This window comes from Hyaena hyaena, unplaced genomic scaffold (genome assembly GCF_003009895.1).
Source record: "Hyaena hyaena isolate Hyena2069 unplaced genomic scaffold, ASM300989v1 scaffold_30, whole genome shotgun sequence".
NCBI lineage: Eukaryota > Metazoa > Chordata > Mammalia > Carnivora > Hyaenidae > Hyaena > Hyaena hyaena.
The window spans coordinates 1,826,407-1,854,088 of NW_024080662.1; the positions used below are offsets into that span (position 1 = coordinate 1,826,407).

At 58.3% G+C, this 27,682-nt stretch overlaps 1 protein-coding gene across 1 annotated transcript; it reads left to right on the top strand.

Annotated features, from left to right (window-relative positions):
- The first annotated feature begins 1,039 nt into the window (after window positions 1-1,039).
- On the top strand, window positions 1,040-27,605 carry CELSR3 (cadherin EGF LAG seven-pass G-type receptor 3). Its single transcript, XM_039228115.1, has 35 exons — window positions 1,040-4,787; window positions 6,310-6,960; window positions 7,996-8,221; window positions 8,531-8,646; window positions 9,039-9,127; window positions 9,236-9,393; window positions 9,933-10,096; window positions 10,357-10,482; window positions 10,573-10,742; window positions 11,145-11,330; window positions 11,908-12,024; window positions 12,412-12,583; window positions 12,724-12,865; window positions 12,970-13,090; window positions 13,408-13,591; window positions 13,892-13,993; window positions 15,411-15,505; window positions 15,727-15,936; window positions 16,162-16,357; window positions 16,632-16,787; window positions 17,186-17,360; window positions 17,999-18,166; window positions 18,394-18,520; window positions 18,609-18,815; window positions 19,022-19,196; window positions 19,396-19,508; window positions 19,925-20,004; window positions 20,437-20,560; window positions 21,000-21,116; window positions 21,223-21,371; window positions 21,642-21,757; window positions 22,299-22,451; window positions 23,019-23,219; window positions 23,609-24,497; window positions 25,874-27,605. The coding sequence occupies exons 1-35, from the start codon at window positions 1,040-1,042 to the stop codon at window positions 25,899-25,901; spliced, it is 9,951 nt and encodes a 3,316-aa protein (XP_039084046.1). The 3' UTR covers window positions 25,902-27,605.
- Window positions 27,606-27,682: the final 77 nt, after the last annotated feature.

Sequence of the window (27,682 nt, forward strand, 5' to 3'; positions counted from 1 at the left end):
TTGGTTAGTCCCTTCAAGGGGTTAAGGGACGCGGTTGTGGAGGGCTAGGGGCGGGGATCCGAGAAAGCCGAGGCTGCAGTCATACAAGGCAACGCCGGGCTCCACGTGGCATCCCAGAGCTTTCGAGACCCGCGGCCTGGAGGAGGGTGTATTCTCTAGTGGAGGGGCCCCCAGCGCAGGAGACTGCTGGGTTCCAGCATGGCAGGGAAGAGTTTGGCCTCTATTCACGCCTGGGCGGGTCACTTCCAGTCCCTGCTCTGCAGAGACAGTCCAAACAGATGGTCGCGACGTGTTTCATGAGTTAAAACTCAGTGATCGAACAGTTCAAGCTGTCAACTTTAGGTCTGGCGTCCCAGGTCCCCATCCAGTCAACCTCCCCTCCGCCCTCAGGATTCCACATGGAACCCCTGCCAAGAGTCATGAGAACGCCCTCTGCGCAACATTGGCACCAATTTTCATACCAAAATCCGGGACAGGATCCAGAACTAGTGCTCAGGAAGGGGAACAAAAGACCTGCAAACAGAAGAGAGGATGAGAGTTGTAGCTGGGACCTAGAAGCAGGAAGGCGGGTGAGGGAGATGTCCCAAGGCAAGGAGGGTGGATTCAGGAGCGGCGAATCTTCAAGATTTGTTCAGCACCGCGGGCAGCAGTTATTGCTTTGACCTTAATAAAGATGGCGACAACAGCTTCATTATTCAGAGTTGCCATGCGCAATGGACTGTACCACCGGATTTGGGGCTTCGGGGCGGAGGTGGAACGAACCATCGCTGAGGCCGGGAGCCATGTTGGAGCGGCGGGAGGCGGCAGCCGCGTCGGGGATGCTGTGGTGGGGGCGGCAAAAGCCGGGGCCGCACGCCAAAGGGCCTCAGGCTGCGGAGTAGATGGTGCCCAGAGGGCGAAGCCGGTGCGGAGCGACAGGCCGAGAGGCGGGGGACCGGGGCGGCGGCAGGGGCCCGGGAGGGGGCCCGAGCGGCGGGGCGGGCCCAAGGCCCGGACCCGGGCGAGGGGTGGTGGAGGCCGTGTGGGGAGGCGGGGGGTGATGGCGAGGCGGCCGCCGTGGTGGGGTCTCAGGGGGCCGACGACCCCACTACTCCTGCTCCTTCTCCTCCTCTCTTTGTTCCCTCTCAGCCTAGAGGAGCTGGGGGTCGACGGGGGCCAAGGCTGGGACCCAGGGGTAGTTGCCGCTACGGGGCCAGGGGCGCGGACCGGCGGCGGAGCCTTAGCTCTTTGTCCCGAGACGCCCGGGGTCCAGGAGGATGAAGAGCCTGGCCTGGGAGTCGGGCAGCCCGTCTTCGTGGGGCTCCGAGGGGGAAGGCAAAGCGCCCAGAGTGGTCGAGGGCCCCCTGAGCAGCAAGACGCCGGGCTGGGGGCGAAATATGGGGTCCAGGCTTTAGGCAGCCGCGGGCAAGGAACAGAACAGGGACCAAGGTCTCTGTTATGCTGGCGCCCAGAGGTCTCCTCTTGCGGGCGGACAGGACCCTTGCGAAAAGATAGTCAGTCTCCAGAGGCTCTGTCCCCAGGGGTCCCGAGCCTGGAGAACAGCTTGTCCTTCCCGTTGGACCGTCTGGTTCGGCCCCGTGGTTACAAGCCAGTGTTCTCCCAGAAGAATGCTGGAAGAGGCACCCCCCAAAAAGTGGGAACCACGCGCTGCTGTGGGGGATTGTGGGCACCGAGGCGCAGGGGTCATAGCGAGAGAACTGCGACATCTCGAGGGGAGAGGACAGTCCCCCAGCCGGACTGTCCCCCCGGGGCTGTGGGATGTGGCCCTGGACTGGATTCAGCACCGCGCATAGAGAGGACAGCTCCCGTGTCTGTTTCAGCACCACGCGAGTCTCGGACAGCTCCCGAGCCGACGCCCGAGCGCATGCGCTCGCGTGGTCTCTTCCGCCGCCGCTTCCTCCCTCAGCGCCCCGAGCCGCGCCCCCCGGGGATCCGGCCTCAGTCAGGAATCTGGAAAATACCCCCGGCGAGCAGGGTCCGCCCCCGTCGCGCCGCTAACCGCCATCCGCAGTTTCCACAGTACAACTATCAGGCGCTAGTGCCCGAGAACGAGGCGGCTGGCACCGCGGTGCTGCGAGTAGTGGCGCAAGACCCGGACGCAGGCGAAGCCGGGCGCCTAGTTTACTCGCTGGCTGCGCTCATGAACAGCCGCTCGCTGGAGCTGTTCAGCATTGACCCACTAAGCGGCCTCATCCGTACAGAGGCTGCTCTGGACCGCGAGAGCATGGAGCGGCACTACCTGCGCGTGACGGCGCAGGACCACGGCTCGCCGCGCCTCTCGGCCACTACCATGGTGGCCGTTACAGTGGCCGATCGCAACGACCACGCGCCGGTGTTTGAGCAGGCGCAATACCGGGAGACGCTTCGCGAGAACGTGGAGGAGGGCTACCCCATTCTTCAGTTGCGTGCCACAGACGGCGACGCGCCCCCCAACGCCAACCTGCGTTACCGCTTCGTGGGGCCGCCAGCTGCGCGCGCAGCTGCTGCCGCTGCTTTCGAGATTGATCCGCGGTCTGGCCTCATAAGCACCAGCGGTCGGGTGGACCGCGAACACATGGAAAGCTACGAGCTGGTGGTGGAGGCCACCGACCAGGGCCTAGAGCCTGGGCCGCGCTCTGCCACTGTGCGTGTGCAAATAACCGTGCTGGACGAGAACGACAACGCGCCCCAGTTCAGCGAGAAGCGCTACGTGGCGCAAGTGCGCGAGGATGTGCGCCCCCACACGGTGGTACTGCGGGTCACAGCCACCGACCGGGACAAGGATGCCAATGGACTGGTGCACTACAACATCATCAGCGGCAATAGTCGTGGCCATTTTGCAATCGACAGCCTCACCGGCGAGATCCAGGTGGTGGCACCTCTGGACTTTGAGGCAGAGCGAGAGTATGCCTTGCGCATCCGGGCACAGGATGCAGGCCGGCCACCACTGTCCAACAACACAGGCCTAGCCAGCATCCAGGTCGTGGACATCAATGACCATACTCCTATCTTTGTCAGCACACCCTTCCAGGTCTCTGTACTGGAAAATGCACCCCTGGGCCATTCAGTTATCCACATTCAAGCAGTGGATGCGGACCATGGGGAGAATGCCAGACTGGAGTACTCCCTAACTGGTGTGGCACCCGATATGCCCTTTGTGATAAACAGTGCCACTGGCTGGGTCTCTGTGAGTGGTCCCCTGGACCGTGAGTCTGTGGAGCATTATTTCTTTGGTGTGGAGGCACGAGACCATGGCACACCCCCACTCTCAGCCTCAGCCAGTGTCACGGTGACTGTGCTAGATGTTAATGACAATCGGCCTGAGTTTACGATGAAGGAGTACCACCTGCGGCTGAATGAGGATGCAGCTGTGGGCACTACTGTAGTCAGTGTGACTGCTGTAGATCGTGATGCTAACAGCGCCATCAGCTACCAGATCACAGGTGGCAACACCCGGAATCGCTTTGCTATCAGCACCCAGGGGGGTGTAGGTCTGGTGACACTGGCTCTGCCACTGGACTACAAGCAGGAACGCTACTTCAAGCTGGTGCTAACTGCTTCTGACCGTGCCCTTCACGATCACTGCTATGTGCACATCAACATCACAGATGCCAACACTCACCGGCCTGTCTTTCAAAGTGCCCACTACTCTGTGAGCGTGAATGAGGATCGACCAGTGGGTAGCACCGTGGTGGTCATCAGTGCCTCTGATGATGATGTGGGTGAGAATGCTCGTATCACCTATCTCCTGGAGGACAACCTGCCCCAGTTCCGCATTGATGCAGACTCAGGGGCCATTACACTACAGGCTCCACTGGACTATGAGGACCAGGTGACCTACACACTGGCTATTACAGCTCGGGACAATGGCATCCCACAGAAGGCAGACACCACTTATGTGGAGGTGATGGTCAATGATGTGAATGATAACGCTCCACAGTTTGTGGCTTCCCACTACACAGGGTTGGTATCTGAGGATGCCCCCCCTTTCACCAGTGTCCTACAGATCTCAGCCACTGACCGGGATGCTCATGCCAATGGCAGGGTCCAGTATACTTTCCAGAATGGGGAAGATGGGGATGGAGATTTTACCATTGAGCCCACCTCCGGCATTGTCCGCACAGTGAGGCGGCTGGATCGGGAGGCTGTGCCAGTGTATGAGCTTACTGCCTACGCAGTGGACCGAGGTGTGCCCCCACTGCGGACTCCAGTCAGCATCCAGGTGACGGTGCAGGATGTAAATGACAATGCACCTGTCTTCCCAGCTGAGGAGTTTGAGGTGCGAGTGAAGGAGAACAGCATTGTGGGCTCAGTGGTGGCTCAGATTACTGCAGTAGACCCTGACGAAGGCCCCAATGCCCATATAATGTACCAGATTGTGGAGGGGAACATCCCTGAGCTGTTCCAAATGGACATTTTCTCTGGAGAGTTGACGGCACTCATTGACCTGGACTATGAAGCTCGCCAGGAGTATGTGATTGTGGTGCAGGCCACGTCTGCCCCTCTGGTCAGTCGAGCCACTGTGCATGTCCGCCTGGTTGACCAGAATGACAATAGCCCTGTGCTCAACAACTTCCAGATCCTCTTCAACAACTATGTATCCAACCGCTCAGACACTTTCCCTTCAGGCGTTATTGGACGCATCCCAGCTTACGATCCTGATGTCTCTGACCATCTCTTCTACTCTTTTGAGCGGGGCAATGAGCTGCAGCTGCTGGTGGTCAACCAGACCAGTGGGGAGCTTCGACTCAGCCGCAAGCTAGACAACAACCGCCCACTGGTGGCCTCCATGTTGGTGACTGTCACAGGTGAGGGATGGGGGGCAAGCAAGTGACCCAGTGACGTCAACCTGTCAGGGCCTCTGGTGCTCCACAGGGTACCTCAAACCAAAGAAGGATTTCCAAGCCTTCCAAGAATCCCTTAAATGCTGGGTTCCTGCACCCCCACAGGATCTGCCATAGACCTCACAGGTTAGGTTCACATGGTCTCTGCTTAGAGTCTTGGGCAGTCTCCACAGAACCCCAAAGATACTAGGGCATCTAGCAAACTCCAAAAGACTGTATGAACTGTCTACTACACTAGCAATAGTGCCCCACCCCCAAAAGCCTGCAAGTCCTTGGTTAATGCTCTGGAGGCCACAGAAAAAGCCAGCTTGGGACAGTCAGCCCACACCACACCCCTGTTCAGATGAAGCATTACTTTGGGTCCAGTCTGACCTTCACCCCATCTGTACAGGGGACTAAGGCCAGTGGTTTAATGGTCATGAACAGCAGCTTACTCTGGCAGCTTCAGACAGAGAGAGGGCCTACACTGGCCTGGTGGCCATCCACAGGGCTGACTGAGGCCCTGCTCTTTGGGAAAATGTCCAGAGGCCCACCTGTCTATTTTCTACCTCTACAGCCCCAGACTTTCGCAAATACTCCCTCAGAGGAGGGTGCAGGTGGGAGAGGCTCTTGCAATCGTGCCTACTGCTGCAAAGGTTGGGAGAGAGGCTTCAATTGGTTCTCACTCCCCAATTCTACAGCATGGACTGGCACTGTCAAAGAAGGCACAGCCTTCATTTATCCCTCAGTTCACTCAACAACAAATCCTTATTGACCATCCAATGTGTACTAGGGTCTGGGGACAAGGTATATAAGCACTTCATTCTCATTTTGGGAGGTGACCTTTGAGATCACAGGACCCAGGTCTGGGATGATGGGCAGCTTTCTGATCCAAGAATGCTGAGTGAGGGCAGGTGGGCGGTGGTCAGGGTTCAAGACCTTCCTGGAGAGAGGGAATTTGCTGAGCCAGAATTCTGGGGAATGGAGTTGAGTGGTCACAGGGCCAGGGACCCTTCTAGTGCCATGGAAAAGCAGTTTGCTGACCAGAGATAGGGAATGGGTTATCATTAATCTAGAACCCTGTTTGTTTCTTTGAGGGGATGTTGCTGGTTACGCAATGCTGGGGGTAGGGTGGGTGGTCAGTGGCCCTGGCTCCTCTTTATGTTCCGAGTGAATGTGGACTGCTAACCATGATAACCTGGGGGAGGGTGGGTTATTGACTATTTAGAGACTTTCCTGTGTACTGTTGGAGGAATGACTTACTGACCCAAGGGCTAACTCAGGTCTCTCCTGGTGTTGGAGGGAGGGGAGAGGAGGCAGCAACTTGGTACCTTGATGCCGAGGGAGATGGTGGTCACAAGTCTCAGACCCCCTTGTGTCTGGCAGGGTCAGCGTGCTGACTCACAGGTGTTGGGGGTCTAGGCATTCACTGGTCCCAGCCCTCTGAGTACCGGGGAGGGGCAGCCGCTGACCCCAGACTGACCACTGCCTCTACCCCCACCCGCAGATGGGCTGCATAGCGTGACGGCGCAGTGTGTGCTACGCGTGATCATCATCACAGAGGAGTTGCTGGCCAACAGCCTGACCGTGCGCCTCGAGAATATGTGGCAGGAGCGTTTCCTGTCACCGCTGCTGGGACACTTCCTGGAAGGCGTGGCCGCGGTGCTTGCCACACCCGCCGAGGACGTCTTCATCTTCAACATCCAGAATGATACGGATGTGGGGGGCACTGTGCTCAATGTGAGCTTCTCGGCGCTGGCACCGCGCGGGGCCGGGGCCGGCGCTGCGGGTCCCTGGTTCAGCTCGGAGGAACTGCAAGAACAGTTGTACGTGCGCCGCTCGGCCCTTGCCGCCCGCTCGCTCCTGGACGTGCTGCCCTTCGACGACAACGTGTGCCTGCGCGAGCCCTGTGAGAACTACATGAAGTGCGTGTCAGTGCTGCGCTTCGACTCGTCCGCGCCCTTCCTGGCCTCGGCCTCCACGCTCTTCAGACCCATCCAGCCCATCGCAGGCCTGCGCTGCCGCTGCCCGCCCGGCTTCACGGGAGACTTCTGCGAGACGGAGCTCGACCTCTGCTACTCCAACCCATGCCGGAACGGCGGCGCCTGCGCGCGGCGGGAGGGCGGCTACACCTGCGTGTGCCGCCCGCGCTTCACAGGTGGGCGGCTGTGGGCTTGGAGGGGCCACCGGCAGAACGTCGGGGTGGGGCTACAGTGCAAGTGGGGATGGGGAGTCAGTCTTTTTTTTTTTTTCTTCCTTAAATAGTTTATTGTCAAGTTGGTTTCCATGTAACACCCAGTGCTCATCCCAACAAGTGCCCTCCTCCACCCTTCCCTTCTCCCCAACCATCAGCCCTCAGTTTGTTCTCAGCATTCAAGAGTCTCTCATGGTTTGCCTCCCTCCCTCTCCCCAACTACTTTTCCCCTTCTCCTCCCCCATGGTCCTCCATTAAGTTCCTCCTAATCCACCTATGTGTGCAAACATATGGTGTCTGTCCTTCTCTGCCTGACTTATTTTGCTCAGCATAACACCTTCGGGTTCCATCCATGTTGCTACACATGGCCAGATTTCATTCCTTCTCATTGCCATGTAGTATTCCATCATATAGATAAAACACATCTTCTTGATCCATTCGTCCACTGATGGGCACTTAGGTTCTTTCCATGTTTTGGCTATTGTTGAGAGTGCTTCTATGAACATGGGGGTACATGTGCCCCTATGCATCAGCACTCCTGTATCCCTTGGGTAAATTCCCAGCAGTGCTATTGCTGGGTCCTAGGGGAGTTCTATTGTTAATTTTTTGAGGAACCTCCACACTGTTTTCCAGAGGGGCTGCACCAGTTTACATTCCCACCAACAGTGTAGGAGGGTGCCCGGTTCTTCACATCAGGGGAGTCAGTCTTGAGTCTACAGGGTCGGGTGTGTGGCACAGTTAGGCGCGAAGCGGTAGAACCCGGCCCTGGGGGAACCTAAGGCGCTGAAGGAATAGAAGCCTTAGGCAGGCGGAGTCTGCAGCAGGGGCGTGGCCGTGGGGTGGCCGTGGGGGCGTGACCGGAGCTGCTGGGAACGTGGGGCGGGGCCAGGCTGACAGAGGGCGTGTCCGCGCCAGGGAGCTCCCCCATTCAGAGGGCGGGGCGGCTGGAGCCAGGGCTGGTGTGATGGTGACCTCCTCCAACCGTTGTTTGGCTCCTAGGAGAAGACTGCGAACTGGACACGGAGGCCGGACGCTGCGTCCCCGGAGTCTGCCGCAACGGGGGCACCTGTGCCGACGGGCCCGACGGCGGCTTCCGCTGCCAGTGCCCGGCGGGCGGCGCCTTTGAGGGCCCCCGCTGTGAGGTGGCGGCACGCTCCTTCCCTCCCAGTTCGTTCGTCATGTTCCGCGGCCTGCGGCAGCGCTTCCATCTCACGCTGTCCCTCTCGTAGGTGCCCGTCCGGTATCTCTGCGCGCTTCCACGCCGTCCCCACTCCCTCCGTGACCCTGAGTTAGATTCCTGGCTGTCCCATGCTGACGTCCCATAGGACACCGCCCCTCCCCCATGTCCTGCCTGGGTGTCTCAGAGCGTCACTGTCCCTGACGTCAATGCATTGTCCCTGACATCACTGCACCTGCTCTCCTTCTTTCCTGCCCCACCCTAGCCTAGGCTGGCGCCCTGCAAAACTTCTTGTCATAGGGATGGTGGGTGTGAGGAGGTGTCCCGCTGGTGACGTGCCCTGTCCACCCCACCCAGGTTCGCAACAGTGCAGCCAAGTGGACTACTCTTCTACAACGGGCGCCTGAACGAGAAGCACGACTTCCTGGCCCTGGAGCTCGTGGCCGGGCAAGTGCGGCTTACATATTCCACGGGTGGGTGTTCCTGTGGATGTGTATGTGGGCAAGGGGATACATGTGTAGGTGAGATGGCTGGGAGGCATAAGCCTCGAGTCCTCTCAGGTTTCCCTCACTGTACATCTAAACACCTACCTCCATGTCAAACAGACATCAGTGAGGATCTTACCCCCTTAGCCATTCCCTGGGGGAAAGTCCATCTCTCTCTCTCTCTCTCTCTCTCTCTCTCAAGTAGTATGTGCTTCTACCTTCCAAAGACACTGTGGTCCAGCCAATATGGTCACCAGTGGATGGGACTGATCTGATGTATTCTGACCATCCTGGGAGTAGCTGTGCCTGAGTGGGGATGGGGTGGGGGGAAAGGTAACTAGGCAGCTCCAGACAACCTTCCACTTGTATTCCCTGCACAGGTGAGTCCAATACAGTGGTCAGCCCCACAGTTCCAGGGGGCCTGAGTGACGGGCAGTGGCACACAGTGCATCTGAGATACTACAACAAGGTGGGCACCATCCTTGGCATGGCACTATGAGGGGAGCTGGGATGCCAGGTTCTGCCCCTTAGGGGTCAATCCTGGAGGTCCTGTTGAGGGGTGTGCCTGGGTTTCTAGCCCCGGACAGATGCCCTGGGGGGTGCTCAGGGCCCCTCCAAGGATAAGGTGGCTGTGCTGAGCGTGGATGACTGCGACGTGGCTGTGGCTCTGCAGTTTGGTGCTGAGATTGGCAACTACTCATGTGCAGCTGCTGGCATGCAAACAAGCTCCAAGAAGTGAGACCCCAGCCCCTGATCTCTATGCCTTCTGCCTGCCAAAGCCCACTCCAACCCTCTCACCCCACGCCCCTCTCCAGCCTGCCACCCCCTGCTTCTCTGAATCACAAATCCTCTCCCCGCTAGGACACTGAAACCCTACCTCATCCTAGCCCCGTCCCTTTATTCTACCCCTGCCTCCCCACTGGCACACATGGTCCCCAAGCACCCAGTCCCTCTGTCTCCACTGCCCGCCTTCCTAATGCCCCACATCCCCACTTGGCACCCTTAGACCCTTCACCAACCACCCAAATGCCTCACTCATCCTAGCCGTCAGCCCCTCCTTCACCTTTCCCCAGACCATCTGCCCATCAGGAGCTCTCCTTTTCAACCCACAACTAAAGTTAGGCCCTAGCCTCTTCCCTGGCCTGGCCTTACCTTCCCCACTAAATCACCTTTACCCTCTGAGTTCTACCCCCATCCCCCCACTTCCTGTGGCCCCCAGGAGCAACCCTACCTTGGCCCCTGTCCCAACAATGATGCGGACCCCTGATCCCCAGGTCCCTGGACCTAACGGGCCCTCTGCTCCTGGGGGGTGTCCCCAACCTCCCCGAGAACTTCCCCGTGTCGCACAAGGAGTTCATTGGCTGCATGCGGGATCTGTACATTGATGGCCGCCGAACGGACATGGCAGCCTTCGTTGCAAACAATGGCACCATGGCAGGTAGGCATATCCTCATATTAGGGAGGGGGAGGAGGGCCATGTGGAGTGATAACAAATCTGACCTCAGCCTGTTTCCTTTGCTGGCAAGCACTGTGCCATAGCCTAACCCCTAGGGCCCACCTCCTTCCAAGTCCACCTTGAGAGAATACGGGGCCGAAATCATGGCCACTTTTGGCCCCTCTGGACCCCTGTATCCTGTCTAGTACTCATGCCCCCCGCCCCCCATGTGTTCACATCCTCCATGTGCCTTCCTCTCCCAGGCTGCCAGGCCAAGCTGCACTTTTGCGACTCAGGTCCCTGTAAGAACAGCGGCTTCTGCTCAGAACGCTGGGGCGGCTTCAGCTGCGACTGCCCTGTGGGCTTCGGTGGCAAAGACTGTAGGCTCAGTGAGTGGGCAGCATGGGGCAAGAGGGGCCTGCAGGGTAAGGTCTGTTCCTCAGGTGGGGCCTGTGATTCTGTTCCTTTTATCCCCTCAGCCATGGCCCATCCGCATCATTTCCGTGGCAATGGGACACTGAGCTGGGACTTTGGAAATGACATGACTGTGTCTGTGCCTTGGTACCTGGGGCTGGCATTTCGGACACGGGCAACGCAGGGGGTCCTGATGCAAGTGCAGGCTGGGCCACACAGCACACTCCTCTGTCAGGTGTGTCTGTCTTCCTGGCCCCTCTCTAGACCCTCAACCCTCAACCTTTAATGCGACCTCTATGCTGGTCATCCAACATAGTCCTGCCAGGTGTACTGACCATACTTGACCCTGCTCTGGACCCTGGCCCTTGACCCTCTTCCCCGCCATAATATCCTCTGCAGGTGCAGGGCCCCAGTATATTTTTTTTGTGCTAGCTGCACCAGTCTACAGCTCCTGATCTTGATCTCTGAGTCCCCTAACTTCAGCGACATGATGTCCCTAGGCACAATGCCCTGTGTGCCAGATATAGCCTTAGCCCTGCAGTTCTGATGTCTGAGCCCCCTGATCTCACCTCCTGACTCTCCCAGCCCCAGTCCAACTTGGGACTCTGACCCCAGGACTGTGTTTCTCTATCTGCAGCTCGATCGGGGGTTGCTGTCGGTGACAGTGACCAGGGGCTCGGGCCGTGCTGCCCACCTCCTTCTGGACCAGGTGACTGTCAGTGATGGCCGGTGGCACGATCTGCGATTGGAATTGCAGGAGGAGCCGGGTGGCCGGCGGGGCCACCATGTCCTCATGGTCTCACTGGACTATAGCCTCTTCCAGGTCTGATCTCTGACTTTGGGGTAGTCCATTCTCAGTCTTCCAACCAGACCCACCTCATTTGACCCCCCTCTAGTCCCTCAACTCCCTCCACTGTACATCACTCTCCCTGCAGTCCCTTCCTCATGCATGTCCTTGCTCTGAGCCCACCCTGCCAGCCAGGCCTGCTCAGGTCAGAGAGGCTATCCAGATTTCTGGCCTGGTCTTAGGGTACCTCTACAGCCAGTACATTCCCTAACTCTTAGGAACCCCTTCTGATCTCTGCCCTGATCTCCCTAGCTCAAAGATATGAAATTTCAGAGTCTATTCTGGGTCCAGGAAAGAGAAGCCTGTCTGGGCCCAGCCCTAGACCGAAACCTTGCTATTTTCCACTGCCACCCCCTCCCTCCCCGCCCCCGCCCCCCCGGCTCCAGCAGGTCCTCCGCACTCAGGGGAAGCTCATTCCCAGACCATTCTTCTGGTCCAGAGGGGCAGAGGATGGTCATGCAGGGCTAGGACAAGGCCAAGGCTGAGTCTAGGGTAGGGCAGGGATCCATTAGGCACCCCCACACCTCCAGTGCTGACTGTATCCCTCCCCCAGGACACCATGGCAGTGGGGAGTGAACTACAGGGCCTGAAGGTAAAGCGACTCCATGTGGGAGGCCTACCCCCCAGCAGTGAAGAGGAGGTTCCTCAGGGTCTGGTTGGCTGTATCCAGGTGGGGGTCAGCATGGGAACATAATATGGGCCATTAGGGTGAGTGGTCAGAGATCAGGAGCACCTTGGGACTTGAAAAGTTCTATTCACATATGGGTTGGCGTGGGGAGGGGATGTGACCCAGAGCCATCAGAGACAGGCCTTTCTGTGCTGTTGGAGGTGAGGGTCTGACTTACATTATCAAGGGTTATTAGAGCTTGGTGTCAGGGACAGCACGATTAGGGGTCCCATGGGGGGCTGAATTGGGGATATTGGGGTCAGGGTCTGGGCTTTTGCGGGGGTCTGAGGGAGACTGTGTGTCAAGGGTCATCAGATCAGGTGGCTGGCTCTGTAGGGGCTCTGTAGGTGCTTTGACATGGAGCTCACACCTTGCTGGCTGTGTCCATAGGGGGTATGGCTCGGCTCCACGCCTTCGGGATCCCCAGCCCTGCTTCCCCCTAACCACCGAGTGAACGTGGAACCTGGTTGTATAGTGACCAACGCCTGTGCATCTGGACCCTGCCCACCCCATGCTGACTGCAGAGACCTCTGGCAGACCTTTTCTTGCACCTGCTGGCCAGGTGTGACTTGGGGGTAGGGCAAGGTGATCTGGGTAGGAACCAGGGGCTCGTGGTAAAGACTGGGATCACTAGAAGGACAGGTGCCTGCTTCCTCCCATGCTGTGTGGCCGGTGTTCTGAGCTTGCTGACCTAACTTGCAGGTTACTACGGCCCAGGGTGTGTGGACGCCTGCCTCTTGAATCCCTGTCAGAACCAGGGGTCATGCCGCCACCTTCCAGGAGCTCCCCATGGCTATACCTGTGATTGTGCAGGTGGCTATTTCGGGCACCACTGTGAGCACAGGTGAGGGGCTGGAGACTGAGATGATGGGAAGACCTGGGGTGGAGGGGGACTTGTCACAGATATCATGGAGGCATCTCTCATCTCACCTGGCTGTCTACCTCCAGGATGGACCAGCAGTGCCCACGGGGCTGGTGGGGGAGCCCAACTTGTGGCCCTTGCAACTGTGACGTTCACAAGGGCTTTGACCCCAACTGTAATAAGACAAACGGGCAGTGTCACTGCAAGGTATGCCTGGCCCCTGACTCCTGACCTTTTAGCTTTTCTGTAGCCAGGATTTGTGATTCTTATCAAGCTTGCTGATCTCTGCCACCTGATTCAGGCCCTAGCCTCTGACCCCTGCCCCTGTCATCTAACTGCTATTTCTAGTCCTTGATATATGATTCCTCCCATACATTTTATTTGAAGCCCAATCAAATGAGTACTGTGAGTACTGTTCTCTTGACGCTTTGCCCTTGATTCCACTCATTTCTCAAGCCCTGACCTGAGACCCCTACCTTAAGCTCTGATCTCTGACCTCAGGCCCCTGATCCATTCTCGAATAGGAGTTCCACTACCGACCACGGGGCAGCGACTCATGCCTCCCATGTGACTGCTACCCTGTGGGCTCCACCTCGCGTTCATGTGCACCCCACAGCGGGCAGTGCCCCTGTCGCCCAGGAGCCCTTGGCCGCCAGTGCAACAGCTGTGACAGTCCTTTTGCAGAGGTGACAGCCAGTGGCTGCCGAGGTGAGCAGGCTCCATGCAGCCTCACATATAGAGGGCTGGCTCTGGCATGCTGCCGCCAAGTTTCCTGGCATGTTTGGCTCCTTGGGTAGGGCTCTGGGAAGTGTTTCCTGGAGGAGACCACCCCCCACATTGCCCCAGATACTTTGATGACTTGTCACAGAATCTGACAGGCCAGCTCCTGTAAGGCCAGTGGGGGAGTGGTGGGTGGTGGGTCTGATGTGGGTGGTAAAGGAGCAGTGGGTGTGGCTGTCATTCGTCCCAGCCTCTGGCCACCTGGTTCAGTGCTTCCTCTCTCCTTAGTGCTCTATGATGCCTGCCCCAAGTCCCTGAGATCTGGCGTGTGGTGGCCCCAGACCAAGTTTGGCATGATGGCCTCAGTGCCCTGTCCTCGGGGGGCCCTGGGTGAGTACCTGGGGGGCAGGGGCATCATTGAGGGTGGGAGTAGACCTGTTCTCTGACTGCTGGAGCCACTTTTTTTCCTGAGTTGGGTGGCCTTGCTCCTGCAAAGAAGTGGGAGTGGGGTAGGGGTCCATGTGGGCTCCTCAATACCTCCTAGGGGGTCTGGGTCCCTCCCCACCCTCTCATTGAGCCTCCATCTGTTTCTCTTGGCTTCTGGGCAGGATTGCGGGGTGCAGGTAAGGGGTACGTGTTTGCTCAGGTGTGCTGCGCCCCCCACCCCACTGCCAGAGCTTTTGCAGACCCCTCCCGCTGCCTGAAATCCCTGCGGACCCATCCCTGCTGCCTGAGGTCTCTAAAAGCTACTCTCAGCTGCTTGATGTTCCTGGAGGCCCCTTCCCACTGTCTGAGGGTGCTGGGGGCCTTTTTCTGATGCCTGAGGTCCTCAGAGGCCCCTCTTCACTGCCTGAGGACCCTGTAAACCCCTCCCCACTTCCTAAGATCTTTGCAGACCCCCTCCTTGGTTGCTAAGGTCCCTTCAGGCCTTTTCCTACGTGTAAAGTTATGAAAGACCCCTCCTCTCTGTTTGAGGACCCTATAGACTCCTCCCTGCTGCCTGAGGGCCCCTCCCCACTGCCTGAGATCCCTGCAGAACCCTCCCTGCTGCTTGAGGTCTCTACAGTGGCTGGACAGAGATCATCTATGTATGCATGCTCATGTGTGTGTCTTTCTGTGCCTGTGCACGTGTCTGTGTGTCTGTCTTGGGGGATTCTATGTTTAAGATAGGATTCCTCTTTCTGATGGCTGTGAGCTCTCTTAAGACCTAAGTCCATTCTCATTCAGCCCCAATCCTCATCTCATAGACAGGGGCGAGAGGGCAGCAGAGTGCACCACTGGGTTGATTCAAGCTGGTGTGAGAACTCGCACCCCACCCTCGCTTTGGTCATGCAATACTCGTGGAAACCTGGTCTGTGTGTGCATACTTCAGAGAACATGTGTGTATGTATGTTTGTCCTGGTCCACATGTCCATGTATGTGTAGATGTGGGCACTGGTGTGTGTGTTTGCTTGCTCTGGGCCACATGTCTGCCCTGGTCTGTGTGTGTGTGTGTGTGTGTGTGAGAGAGAGAGAGAGAGAGAGAGAGAGGAGTGGAGAGAGAGAGAGAGGAGTGGAGAGAGAGAAAAAACAGAGCAAGCACTCTTGTGCTCTGCTTTATGTAATCAATGATTCTGAATGGCCCACAGGTCCCTTGAGACTGATAGGCAGCTGGGACCTGCCTTGCTAGGAGCTAGTCCAGTCACAGATGCCTACTATTCTCTGTCTCTGCATCAGAGCTCTCCCTGGGTTAGGGGAGGGTGCTGTGCTCATCAGATCAGTGAAGGTGTCCCACCTCCAGGCCTGACCATGGTTCACCTGCCCCTAGGTGCTGCTGTGCGGCTGTGTGATGAGGACCAGGGCTGGCTGGAGCCTGACCTCTTCAACTGTACCTCCCCTGCCTTTCGAGAACTCAACCTGCTGGTGAGACTGCCCAGACCTGACCCTGCACTCAAGACGTGCGCTGGCCCCAGCCCTGGCCTCGGCTTCCCCAGCCATGATGTCCTCAGATATCATGCCCTTGCTCTTGACCTCCTGGGCTTTTCCTGGTTGCCCTTTAATCTGGCCAAACCCTTCTTCCTGTGAAGCTTTTGAGAAAGGCCTAAGGTACCACAGAGCGACCATCCCCATCTTTGTCCTGGCAGCTGGATGGCCTAGAGCTGAATAAGACAGCACTGGATACTGTGGAGGCCAAGAAGCTGGCTCAAAGGCTGCGGGAGGTGACTGGCCACACTGAACATTACTTTAGCCAAGATGTTCGAGTCACTGCCCGACTACTGGCCCACCTATTGTCCTTTGAGAGTCACCAGCAGGGCTTCGGGCTGACAGCCACACAGGATGCCCACTTCAATGAGGTGGGGCTACGCCTTGTGCTCCCCATCTCCTGGACCCCTGCTCAGGCCCCTCCTGACCCTGGGAAAATGAAGACCCTGGGCTCTCCCTCTTCCCTTGTCCTCTCCAAAGCCCCCCCCTTGCCTGCTGGGGCCTGTCTGAGTACCCAGCCAGACCCCTCAGACCTGCCCTGTTTCCCCTCACATGTCTTCACCTGGCTGAGCCCACTTTTATCTCCCTGCTTCCAGAATCTGCTGTGGGCAGGCTCTGCACTGCTTGCCCCGGAGACCGGGGACTTGTGGGCAGCGCTGGGGCAGCGGGCCCCTGGGGGTTCCCCAGGCAGCGCAGGGCTGGTGCAGCATCTGGAGGAGTATGCAGCCACGCTTGCGAGAAATATGGAGCTCACATACCTGAATCCCGTGGGGCTGGTGACGCCTAACATCAGTATGTGATGAGTGGCATGGGGGGAGGTGGGAAGGGATCTGTGAAGGGGCAAGGGCCTAGAGGTCTGAGGGGCTGGGGGCTACTGATGTCAACATTCATAGTAGGAGGCTGTGCCACCTCCCTCAGCGCTTTGCATGGACAGGTTCTGTGCTGGTAGCATTGAAGTGAGGGGTTGTGGGACTTGGGTATAAGATGGGGATGGGAGGGGATGGAGCCTTCTGCATGGGGAGGAGATCCTTGTTGGGTCTCACCACTCCCTCTTCCTCCTGGACAGTGCTCAGCATCGATCGCATGGAGCACCCCAGTCCCACCCGGGGAACCCGTCGCTACCCTCGTTACCACAGCAACCTTTTCCGGGGCCAGGATGCCTGGGATCCTCACACACACGTGCTGCTGCCTCCCCAGACCCCACGGCCATCCTCACCTCAAGGTGAGATCCCTTGGGTGACCCCTGGCCCAGGTCCTGTTTCCCTGCCCCACCTCCTTTGCCAGATAGCATGCTGCCCTTCTGCAAGTTCTCCCCTTGCCAGAGCTGTGCCATGTGAGACCCCTGTGTGAGACCCTCCCATGTCAACCCCCCGGGCCGCTCTCACCTCGCCAGACTCTCTCCCTCACCACGGATGATCTCTCCCAGGCCTTGATATCCAGGATCCAGCCCTGGAGAGCCCATGTCCCCTTCATGGGCTCCTGCTTTCTCCGTCTCCCAGGCCTGGACCTTCAGGGAAGAGATTCCCATGCTTGATGCTGCGATGGGTTGGTTCAGAGCTGGGTTTGTGGGTGCTTGGGGTCAGAGGTCACTGATAGTGGTTGCTCCCCCTCCCCTGGCAGTTCTGCCTACAAGCAGCAGCAGCATGGAAAACTCCACCTCCTCAAGTGTGGCGCCCCCTCCGGCCCCCCAGGAGCCTGAGCCCGAGCCTGGGATCTCCATCGTCATCCTCCTCGTTTACCGCACCTTGGGGGGGCTGCTCCCCGCCCAGTTCCAGGCCGAGCGCCGGGGTGCCAGGTACCACGGGGGTATTACTTCCAAGCCTCTCTCCCCTGAGTTGCCTGCAAGCTTCTACCCAGCCTAGCACCCCATCTTTGGTGGGCAAATGAACAGGTTCACAAACATCCTGAGACAGCTCCCATGCGCAGCTCCAGGGAGCCGTGTCCATGCTGGCTTCCATGTGAATCACGTTCTATGGGGCTGTGCAGGGCTGCAGACAGGCCCAGAGCCACAGGTGGGGACAGTCGTATGAAGGAGAGGTACAGGCACTGGGTACAGACAGGCAAACTGGCTAACAGAGGCAGGCAGAGACAGGCTGACCAATTGATGGCAGTTAGATGCGGGTGGCAGGGAGGGTGGTTTGAGGCAAACAGTCGAGCTGCTCAGGCCACTGACCCCAGTGTGGGCAGGGAGTCTGAAGTCCCTTGGCTGCAGAGAACCTGCCATTTCTGCAGAACCGTGACAGCCCAGCTATGCCACTGGACTTAGGGGCTTGAAACACCCCATCAGAAGCTGAGGGGGTTCCCCAAAATAGCATCCATTCTGGGGTGTCCCGACACTCAGTCAGCCATGCCAATGGCATGATGACCAAGAGGTAGGCGGTCAGAGTTTGGGGAGGTCAGCAGAGTCTGAGCCCAGGTGGGGTGTCTCTTCAGGCTCCCCCAGAACCCTGTTATGAACTCCCCGGTGGTCAGTGTGGCTGTGTTCCATGGACGCAACTTCCTAAGGGGTGTCCTGGAGTCCCCCATCAGCCTGGAGTTCCGCCTGCTACAGACAGCAAATCGGAGCAAGGCGATCTGCGTGCAGTGGGACCCGCCTGGCCCGTGAGGACCTCTGCTCCAGAAACCCTTGGTCCCCTGTTGGCCCCTGGGGGAGCTCAGCCTACCCCTGGGGCCCCTACCAATGTCCCTAACACCCAGGCCCATGAGGAATGCGGCTCCTCAGCTTCAGGCCCCTCCCCCGCCCCTCCCCACTGTCTGTCACAAACCCCCGCCTGGCCATGGGGCACTTTCCCAAAGGGATGATAAGTCTAACTGCCCTGTGGCTACAGGGCGGACCAACACGGCATGTGGACAGCACGGGACTGCGAGCTGGTGCACAGGAACGGGTCTCATGCTCGATGTCGCTGCAGCCGGACAGGCACCTTTGGGGTCCTCATGGATGCTTCCCCCCGTGAGGTGGGACTGTGTTCAGAGTCCTGAGGACGTGGGCAGGCCAAAGGGCAGGGATGGCCAACACCCCCAGCGACCATCCTTGTCCCCACAGCGGCTAGAGGGTGACCTGGAGCTGCTGGCGGTGTTCACGCACGTGGTCATGGCAGTATCTGTGGCCGCGCTGCTTCTGACCGCAGCCATCCTGCTGAGCCTGCGCAGCCTCAAGTCCAACATGCGTGCAATCCATGCCAACGTGGCGGCTGCCCTGGGGGTGGCAGAGCTCCTCTTCCTGCTGGGGATCCACAGGACCCACAACCAGGTGCAGGGTCGGGGCCAGGGGACCTGTGTCTTGATGACCTTACCTGGCCTAGGAAGTCCTGGAGCCAAAGCTCAGGGTCAGAGGTCAGGGATGCTCAGGTCGGGGCCCAGGTTTGGGGCACGATGCTGGGGTGAGGTGCTGTGGTTTAGGGGTCAGAAGCGGGACGAGGCGGGAGTGGCACTGACGCCCCCCAACCCTGCCTTCAGCTGGTGTGCACCGCGGTCGCCATCCTCCTGCACTACTTCTTCCTCAGCACCTTCGCGTGGCTCCTTGTGCAGGGGCTGCACCTCTACCGCATGCACGTTGAGCCCCGCAACGTGGACCGCGGAGCCATGCGCTTCTACCACGCCCTGGGCTGGGGAGTTCCCGCCGTGCTGCTGGGTGAGGGCTCTGCTCCCCGGCCCCTGGCTTGTACCTATCACACAGCCTGACTCTGGCCCCCGCACCCAGTCCCAATCCTTACCTCGGCCTCCATCCCCGCCCCCCACCTCACCATGTGCTCAAGGGCTCCCATCCCTGGTATGAGAAGGTTAGCTGCTCTAGAACATACCCCTTGGGTCCTTCCTCTCCTCCCCTACAGGCCTTGCTGTCGGCCTGGACCCCGAGGGCTATGGGAACCCCGACTTCTGCTGGATCTCGGTGCATGAACCCCTCATGTGGAGCTTTGCAGGCCCTGTCATCCTGGTCATCGTGGTGAGTATGCGCTCTGCAGCAGGCGGGGCAGTGTCGGCGGGGGAATGCCAGGGGGCAGTCCCTGGGTTTCCAAGCCTTGGCCTCAATTTCTGTTCTCTGCTCAACTGGCACAGAGACAGGAGGTGTGAGGTCAGAAACTCGGCTGCCTCTCCCTCTCTGTGGACCTCTATCTCCATTTCTCAGTCCCTCTCTGGTTCCCTATCTTGGACATTTTCTGAGTCTAAGTCCCTCTCTGCTTCTGATTTCGCTGTCATGTATGTGTGTGTGTGTGTGTGTGGGCATGCCTGTATGCCTGTGTGTTTCTCACTGCTTTTGCCTCTCTGTGTCTTGGTCTCTCTGTCCCTGTCTCTCTCTCTCTCACTGTCTCTGTCTCTCTCTGTCCCACCCCTGCTCCACATGTCTGGCCGTGGGTCCAGATGAATGGGACCATGCTTCTTCTCGCTGCCCGCACATCCTGCTCCACCGGGCAGAGGGAGGCCAAGAAGACCTCTGTGCTGTGAGTTGTCTGGCTGGGGAAAGTGGGGGATTCTCCGAATGGCAGTCCCCTCCTGGGCAGGCTGGGCTCTGGATTCTGGGTAGGGGATGAAGCTCTACCTGCCTGGGCCTATGGCCCCTCTCTGGTGCCCTCTCCATACTCTGGCCCCACAGGTGCTCTGCTTGCTGTCTTCCCAGAGCCTCCCTTGGCCTGGGTGGCTCACAGGGCCCCTGCCCCCGTGCCCCACCTATCTCCCACATTTCCCTCATATCCCACCCCATGTCCCCCCTGGCTCCCTGACTATCCTCCTGGTTCTTTTGATGACCTCCTGTCTCCCCTAGTGTCCTCCGGAGACCGCCATCTTCCTTTGTGATTTCCTGTCCTTCCTGTCCCCCACGTGAACCCTGCGTAATGCATGCTTGTCCCCTTGTGTCCTTCCCTGTTCTGCAGCAGGAGCCTTCGCAGCTGCTTTCTGCTGCTTCTCCTGGTCAGTGCCTCCTGGCTCTTCGGCCTCCTGGCAGTCAACCACAGTGTCCTGGCCTTCCACTACCTCCACGCTGCACTCTGTGGCCTCCAGGTAACTGGCACCCCTCCCCACTCCCAGCCTGGTGGGGCTTCAACAGGGTGGCCCAAACCCTGGGCAGGCCATTGAGCCCAGGTCGAGAGCTGTCTCCTCCTGGATGACTGATGCCGAGCAGGGGGCTCGTCCTGGACTGAGCTTCCCCAGCACTGTGGCTTCTGGCCACTTGCTGGTCCACACAGGCCTCCACTGACTTAGTCACTTGGGCCACTCTGATGCCTCCAAGACTCTCTCTGACTCCCTTACTGGGTCACCTGTGGACCCCTCACTCCCTCACACTAACTTGCAATGATTGATCCCCCTTGCTGACCCATAGTGACTTATATGAGCCTTGGGCGACCCCCTGCTGGCCTTCCTCTGACCTCTGACTCATTTCTGATCTCTCACTGACTTTTGGTAACCCCTCTTGACCCCACGCTGACCCTTGCTGACACAGGGCCTAGCGGTGCTGCTGCTCTTCTGTGTCCTGAATGCAGATGCTCGGGCTGCCTGGACACCGGCCTGTCTGGCTAGAAAGGCAGCGCCCGAGGAGGCAAGGCCAGCACCTGGCACGGTGAGGGGCTCTCAGGGCTGGGGAGTCAAGCTGGGGGCCCCGAGAGGCCAGGGTTGGAGGCCTCTCCAGAGCCGGCTCACGCTCCTGTCTATACCCCCTCCTGTAGGGGCACGGGGCTTACAACAACACGGCCCTCTTTGAAGAGAGCGGCCTCATCCGCATCACCCTGGGTGCCTCCACTGTCTCCTCCGTGAGCAGTGCCCGCTCTGGCCGGACCCAGGACCAAGACAGCCAGCGGGGCCGCAGCTACCTCAGGTGAGCGGAGCAGCCTTCTTGGGAGGAGGACAGTATAGCTCAGACCAGACCCACTTGACCAGAGGGTAGCATTGCTGGTCCTGGGATGGTGGTTCTACCCATCTCGGCACCTGGGCTTCTGTTCCTGTTTCTGCCCCAGATGCTTCTTGCCACATAGCCAGCGGTGCCTTCAGAGCCATTCCATAGCAGTTGGCTATGTGCTTACAAATACCCCAGCCTCCAAAGCACCCCATCACATCCCTCTTTGATGGGGGGGTCCTGCATTTCCAGGGACAATGTCCTGGTTCGACATGGCTCAGCTGCTGACCACACTGACCACAGCCTCCAGGCTCACGCTGGCCCCACTGACCTGGATGTGGCCATGTTCCATCGAGATGCTGGTGGAGGTAGGGGCCAGGACTGGGTGGGGGAGGCAGATGATCTCCCCACCATTTCCCTTTCTTTTTTTTTTTTTCCGGATGTTTATTTATTTTTGAGAGAGAAAGACAGAGACAGAGTGTGAATGGAAGAAGGGCAGAGAGAGAAGGAAACACAGGATCCAAAGCAGGCTCCAGGCTCCGAGCTGTCAGCACAGAGCCCAACGTGGGGCCTGAACTCATGAACCTTGAGATCATGACTTGAGCCGAAGTCAGACGCTTAACTGACTGAGTCACCCAGGTGCCCCTAACATTTCCCTTTGTAGAGAGCAGCAGCTGACTGCAGTGGGGCGATCTTCCCCCCAGGTCACTGCCCCAGTGGTTCTCCCACCACGTTCCAGCCCTTCCATACAATCCCACTCCAGACTCTACCCAGGTCCCCAGCCCCAGCTCCCTGCTGTAGCTACCCCAAGACCCTCAGCTCCAGGCTCTTTCCTGATCCCCAAGTTCCTCACCTCCCTAAGCCACTGATGTGCCTTCCTCCTTCTGATCTTCCCAACTCTAGCTGCAGACTCCGACTCTGACAGTGACCTGTCCTTGGAGGAGGAGAGAAGCCTGTCCATTCCATCCTCAGAAAGTGAGGACAATGGCCGGACACGGGGGCGTTTCCAGCGTCCTCTCCGCCGGGCAGCCCAGAGTGAGAGGCTCCTCACTCACCCCAAAGGTGAGAGAGTACTCTGACCCCATGGGTACCCAGGGGGCACCCCATATTCCACTTGGGTGTGACCCAGGGACACTGATATCCCCTGAAGATTACTGGGACTGGCCTATTGGGAACCTGGGGTCATCATTGGGCCCCTGCACACCTCTCCCCATCCTCCTAGCGGTTCTGCTGGTTAGAGATCCAGGAACAGCCTGGGCAACAAGGTCAGTGTCAAGGTCAGAGATGTCACAGGGTGAGATGTCATTTCTCCAGCCCCTCTTCTTCTGTGAGGGTTGGGATTCAGCCTGGTTGGTTCTTCCAGGATTCTTCTTGACCCCTCAGCCATCAAGTTCCCCCACCCCTACTCTCTGTCCACCTCCAGAGTGGCAGGCTCAACAGTAACCCTCTCCATGGTTCCATTGATTTCTGAGAGACACTCTCCTATTCCTAGCTCTGCTCAGTTGGTACAGTCAGTTTCAGGAGTCATTAGGGTCAGGGTTAGACGAGTGGTCACTGAGTCTGTATCACAGGGGTCATGAATCAATGGGGTCAACTCAGAAGCTCCTGTAACCTGCTCTGGCTCCACAGACGTGGATGGCAATGACCTCCTGTCCTACTGGCCAGCCCTGGGGGAATGTGAGGCCACTCCCTGTGCTCTGCAGACCTGGGGCTCTGAAAGGCGCCTGGGGCTGGACACCAGCAAGGATGCAGCCAACAACAACCAGCCGGATCTGGCCCTGACCAGTGGAGATGAAACCTCCCTGGGCCGGGCCCAGCGCCAGAGGAAAGGTATGATCCTTGACTTTGGCCTATACCTCTGGGACCCTAGGGACTGCTTCTACGCCAGCTCAGGGGATTCCTGCCCCTTTGAGCCTCCCTTCCATTGCCAGGACCTCGAGGTTGCCCCTCTTCTGATCTCAAGGAGAGGTTTGGGCTTACTCCTGCACCATGGAGACTGACCCTGTCCTGACCCAGGGGACAACTGCCTTCCCACTCTGAGCTCTGTCCTGCTGCCACTATGGGATCTCCAAGGGGCTGCCTCTGCCCCTCCCCAAGGGGTTTCTGTCCCCAACCCTGTGTCATAGGGACCTCAGGGGCAGCTGCAGCCCTAGACCCAGGGAGCATCTGCCACCCCCCGCGCCACATACGTACCTTACCCCTATTTGTTCCTCACACAGGCATCCTGAAGAACCGGTTGCAGTACCCACTGGTGCCTCAGACCCGAGGTGCCCCTGAGCTCTCCTGGTGCCGTGCAGCCACCTTGGGCCACCGTGCTGTGCCAGCTGCCTCCTATGGTCGCATCTATGCTGGAGGGGCCACGGGCAGCCTTTCGCAGCCAGCCAGCCGCTACTCCTCTCGGGAACAGCTGGACCTGCTCCTCCGGCGGCAACTCAGCCGTGAGCGACTGGAGGAGGCCCCTGCCCCTATTCTTCGTCCCCTGAGTCGGCCAGGTTCCCAGGAACGCCTGGATGCTGCGCCAGGCCGCCCGGAGCCCAGGGACCGGGGCAGTACCCTACCACGGAGGCAGCCACCCAGGGACTACCCTGGTGCCAGGGCTGGCCGCTTTGGGTCACGGGATGCTCTGGACCTAGGGGCGCCCTGCGAGTGGTTGAGCACATTGCCCCTGCCCCACAGTGCCCGGGACCTTGACCCACAGCCCCCGCCTCTGCCCCTGTCTCCCCAGCGGCAACTCTCAAGGGACCCCCTCTTGCCATCCCGGCCCCTGGATTCTCTATCCAGGAGATCGAACTCAGGGGAGCAGCTGGACCGTGTGCCTAGCCGGCACCCCTCACGAGAAGGCCTCGGACCACCCCCACAGTTGCTCAGAATTAGGGAGGACCCAGCCAGTGGCCCTAGCCATGGCCCCTCCACAGAGCAGCTGGACATTCTCTCCTCTATCCTTGCTTCCTTCAACTCCTCGGCTCTCTCCTCCTCTGTGCAGTCCTCAAGCACGCCCTCGGGCCCTCACACCACTGCCACGCCTTCTGCCGCAGCCTCTGCACTTGGGCCCTCCACGCCACGCTCTGCCACATCCCACAGCATCTCGGAGCTATCTCCAGACTCAGAGTAAGCAGGGTCTAGCCACCTGCCCACACCCTCATCAGCTTAAGGCAACCTCCTGTGTTCCCTGGCCTGTGTTCTGCCATAGAACGGGGTGTGGGTTGGCAGACAGGGTGGGCTGCCCCAGGCTTAGCACAGCCAGGGTACCATGGGCTGGGAGCAGAAATCTGGCAGGGAATGGTGGTGTGATTAGCAGGGACCTGCTGGGTGTATGATTGGTGCCACCCCCCGACCCTGCACCTCCTGGGTGAAGGAAGAAGATAGTGCCCTCCAAAGGGCTTGAACAAGTGGGAGGAGGGCAGTGAGAGCAGGGGCCAGAAGTAGGAGGTAACCCGGGATGTGGAAGGGGAAGAGGAAGAATCATTGCCTGGGAGGCTTTGTTTGGGAGGTGGTGTGGGATAAGGCGCGGCCAGAAGTAGTGCGGATAGGGGCATCTTCTATGCCAGGCTGAAGAGCTAACTTTGAAGGTAAATCATTTATCCATTTATTGATTGATTGGTTTTGTCAATGTTAAGTTCCTCGTGCCTGTGGGCACTGTGAGGTGGATCACCTAGGACCTAAGCTGGGACCTGGTGCATTTCAGGTGCCTGTGGAGCACCTGTGGGGTAGGGAACAGCAGTCGTACGTGGGAAGCAGCTGGGTGCACAGGAGCCAAAGAAGGGGTGGGGTGGAAACAAGTGCTGCGAGGCTTTGGGAGCCAAGAGGAGAGTTGAGTTTTGAGAAGGAGGAACAGCTAGGTCAGGCCCTGTGGAGGGCCGCAGGGCGAAAGGAGGCTTTGGGGAGAAAGGGGCCTCAGGCGTGAGGTAGGAGGCCCATAGAACCCAAGCAGAGCCAGAAGAAGAGAAAGGAAGGAGGAGCAGGGGACTTGGGGCCTGCTGCCAGCGACTCTGGAAGGGTGCTGGGGGAGGGCTGAGGGAGAGCTATGAGTATTGCCTGGACCCACTGCAGCCTAACTTTGGGGTCTGGGGGTGGGCCTGGGGGGCTGAGCAGGGATTTGGGCTCAGGAGTCAAATTTGACCTCTCTGAGTCCCTGTTTCCATATCTGTAAAATGTGTCTGTAGTAACAAATTCTTTGAGATGTGGAGACTTTTTGAGACAAGAATCTGTCAAGTGCTTAATGTAGTATTTGTACATAGCAGGTGCTTGCTGAGTGCCTAGAGAGAAGATAGGTGACCGAGGGGCCTTGCTGATGAGTCTTAGGGTGAAGAAGAGGCAAAGGGGTCTGAGAACCCTGAAATGGGTGTAAGGGGGCTGGAGACTGAGAGGCAAAGGTGATCGGGTTGGGGAAGGGTGGCAGGGGCCCAGGCTGTGGGGGGAAGCACAGAGCCCTCTGACTGAATTCTCTCAGCAACCACCTCTGACTACTGCATTCAACCCTGCAGAGTTCCCAGGAGTGAGGGGCACTCCTGAAGGGCAGACTCACGGACAAGGAATGGCTGAGGGCAATGGAAGATTTGAGCTAACGGAAGAGACTCCAGGAGTCAGGGGCTGATCCCCAGGCAGACTCCTGCGTGGCCCCCAGCTCTCCCTGTTGCTGCTGTGCTGAGGCTCCTTGCTCTCTCCGTGAGCGTGTGAGCATGTGTGTAACAGGTGCAGGGGGAAGGAACTGAAAGGAGGACTTTTATACGTTTTGTACCTTTGTAACCAGAGAGATATGCTTATGTTATTTTTCAGCTTTTCCGTCTCCTGGGGTTCTGAAGCTGGGCTGGGAGGGGAAGGGGACAGAGGGTAGAGTTTGGCCCCATTTGGATCCCTGGCAAACCATATGCTCTTTTCTCTCATCTCACTGGGGCGGATTCAGACAGGAGGAGCAAGTTGCCTCCCACCCATTGATCTGAATATTGTTGGGGCCCAAAGTCCAGAGCTGATCTTTGCTTTTTCTTGGATGCCCCAAGGGCCAAACTTCAGGGACAAGGGGTTGGTCTTGGAAACAGGGGTCCTCTGACCTCCTCACGGGGCTTGCTCATGCTGCCCCTCCCCGTGGATGTGTGTGTTTATTATGTGGAGTCCCTGCCACTTACTGCCTTATGACCTAGGACTGATGCTGTGGGGCGCTGGTGGAGCAGCAGATGTCATGTTTACAGAGCAAGGCTTCCCTTTCTCCCATGGGGAGGGGCTCAGGCCTCTATTCAGACATTCCTGCAGAGGGTGGACTAGGGGGTCATTTGGCAGCCCCTACCCCTGCTATGAGCAAAAGTTGTCCATGGTGCCATTTGATTCCTTGACACTGCCCTGTGCTAGAATTTCTTCTGAGGGTAGGAGTGGGAGCAAAGGGAGCAGAAACAAGGGAACTGAAGACATAGAATGTAGGTGCCACTGCCTCCCATGTTTACAGGACCCTCCCTGGCCCTTGGCACCTGGGCTGCAGTAACTAGTTCCATCCTACTCTATTCTCTTCTGTAGGCAAACATGACTGTTAGGACCCTGTTCACAAAGCTCACTTTTATTACTTTGTCTGATGTCCAGAACTGGAGACTCTTAGATTTTGTTACTTTGTTTACAGGTCAAGATTTAAAACATTTTCCAAGTTTGTTTACAACTTAAAACTTGGAACTTTTACACTTTGTTTACAGTTGAGAATGTGTTTTCCCCCTTTGTTTACAATGAAAGAGAAGATGGGAGAGGAGCTTGAGGACCCTGGACTTGGCCATCTTGAGGAGTTTCTAGCCCCTAGCTCTCCCAGGCCAAAGGCCACTCCTGTGCCCCCTGTTGAATAGCAGGCCCAGAAATCCTCCAGAGCGGGCATCCTTTTACCGCTACCAACAATGGGTTGTGCAGGGTTGCAGGGGGTTCTGTGCAGACACTCCCCCCTTCCCCTTCCCCACACATACTCCTGGGAGGCAGTTTCCAAGGAGATTAAAAGTTTTTCTTCACTGACTGGTGCCAAATCCTGCCAGCCAGGACCCCAGCTCTCCTTACCCAGAATGACCCCAGCCCTTGAAGGGTTTGAGGGGCCCGCTGTGGGGAGAGGGGGTTGTCCTTGCTATGTCCTAGGTTCTATAGATGTCCCTCTTTGGGGGTCCCCTGCTCCAGCCCAGTGGCCCTTTTCCCTGTCTGTGTAAATTGTTCCGTGAAGCCGCGCTCTGTTTTGGGAATAAACTTCTATAGAAAATGGTTATTGCCTCTTTCTGTTTGGGGGTGGGGGTGTAGGGTAGGAAGGCAGCTATGAATGATTCAGGCCAGGCTGACCT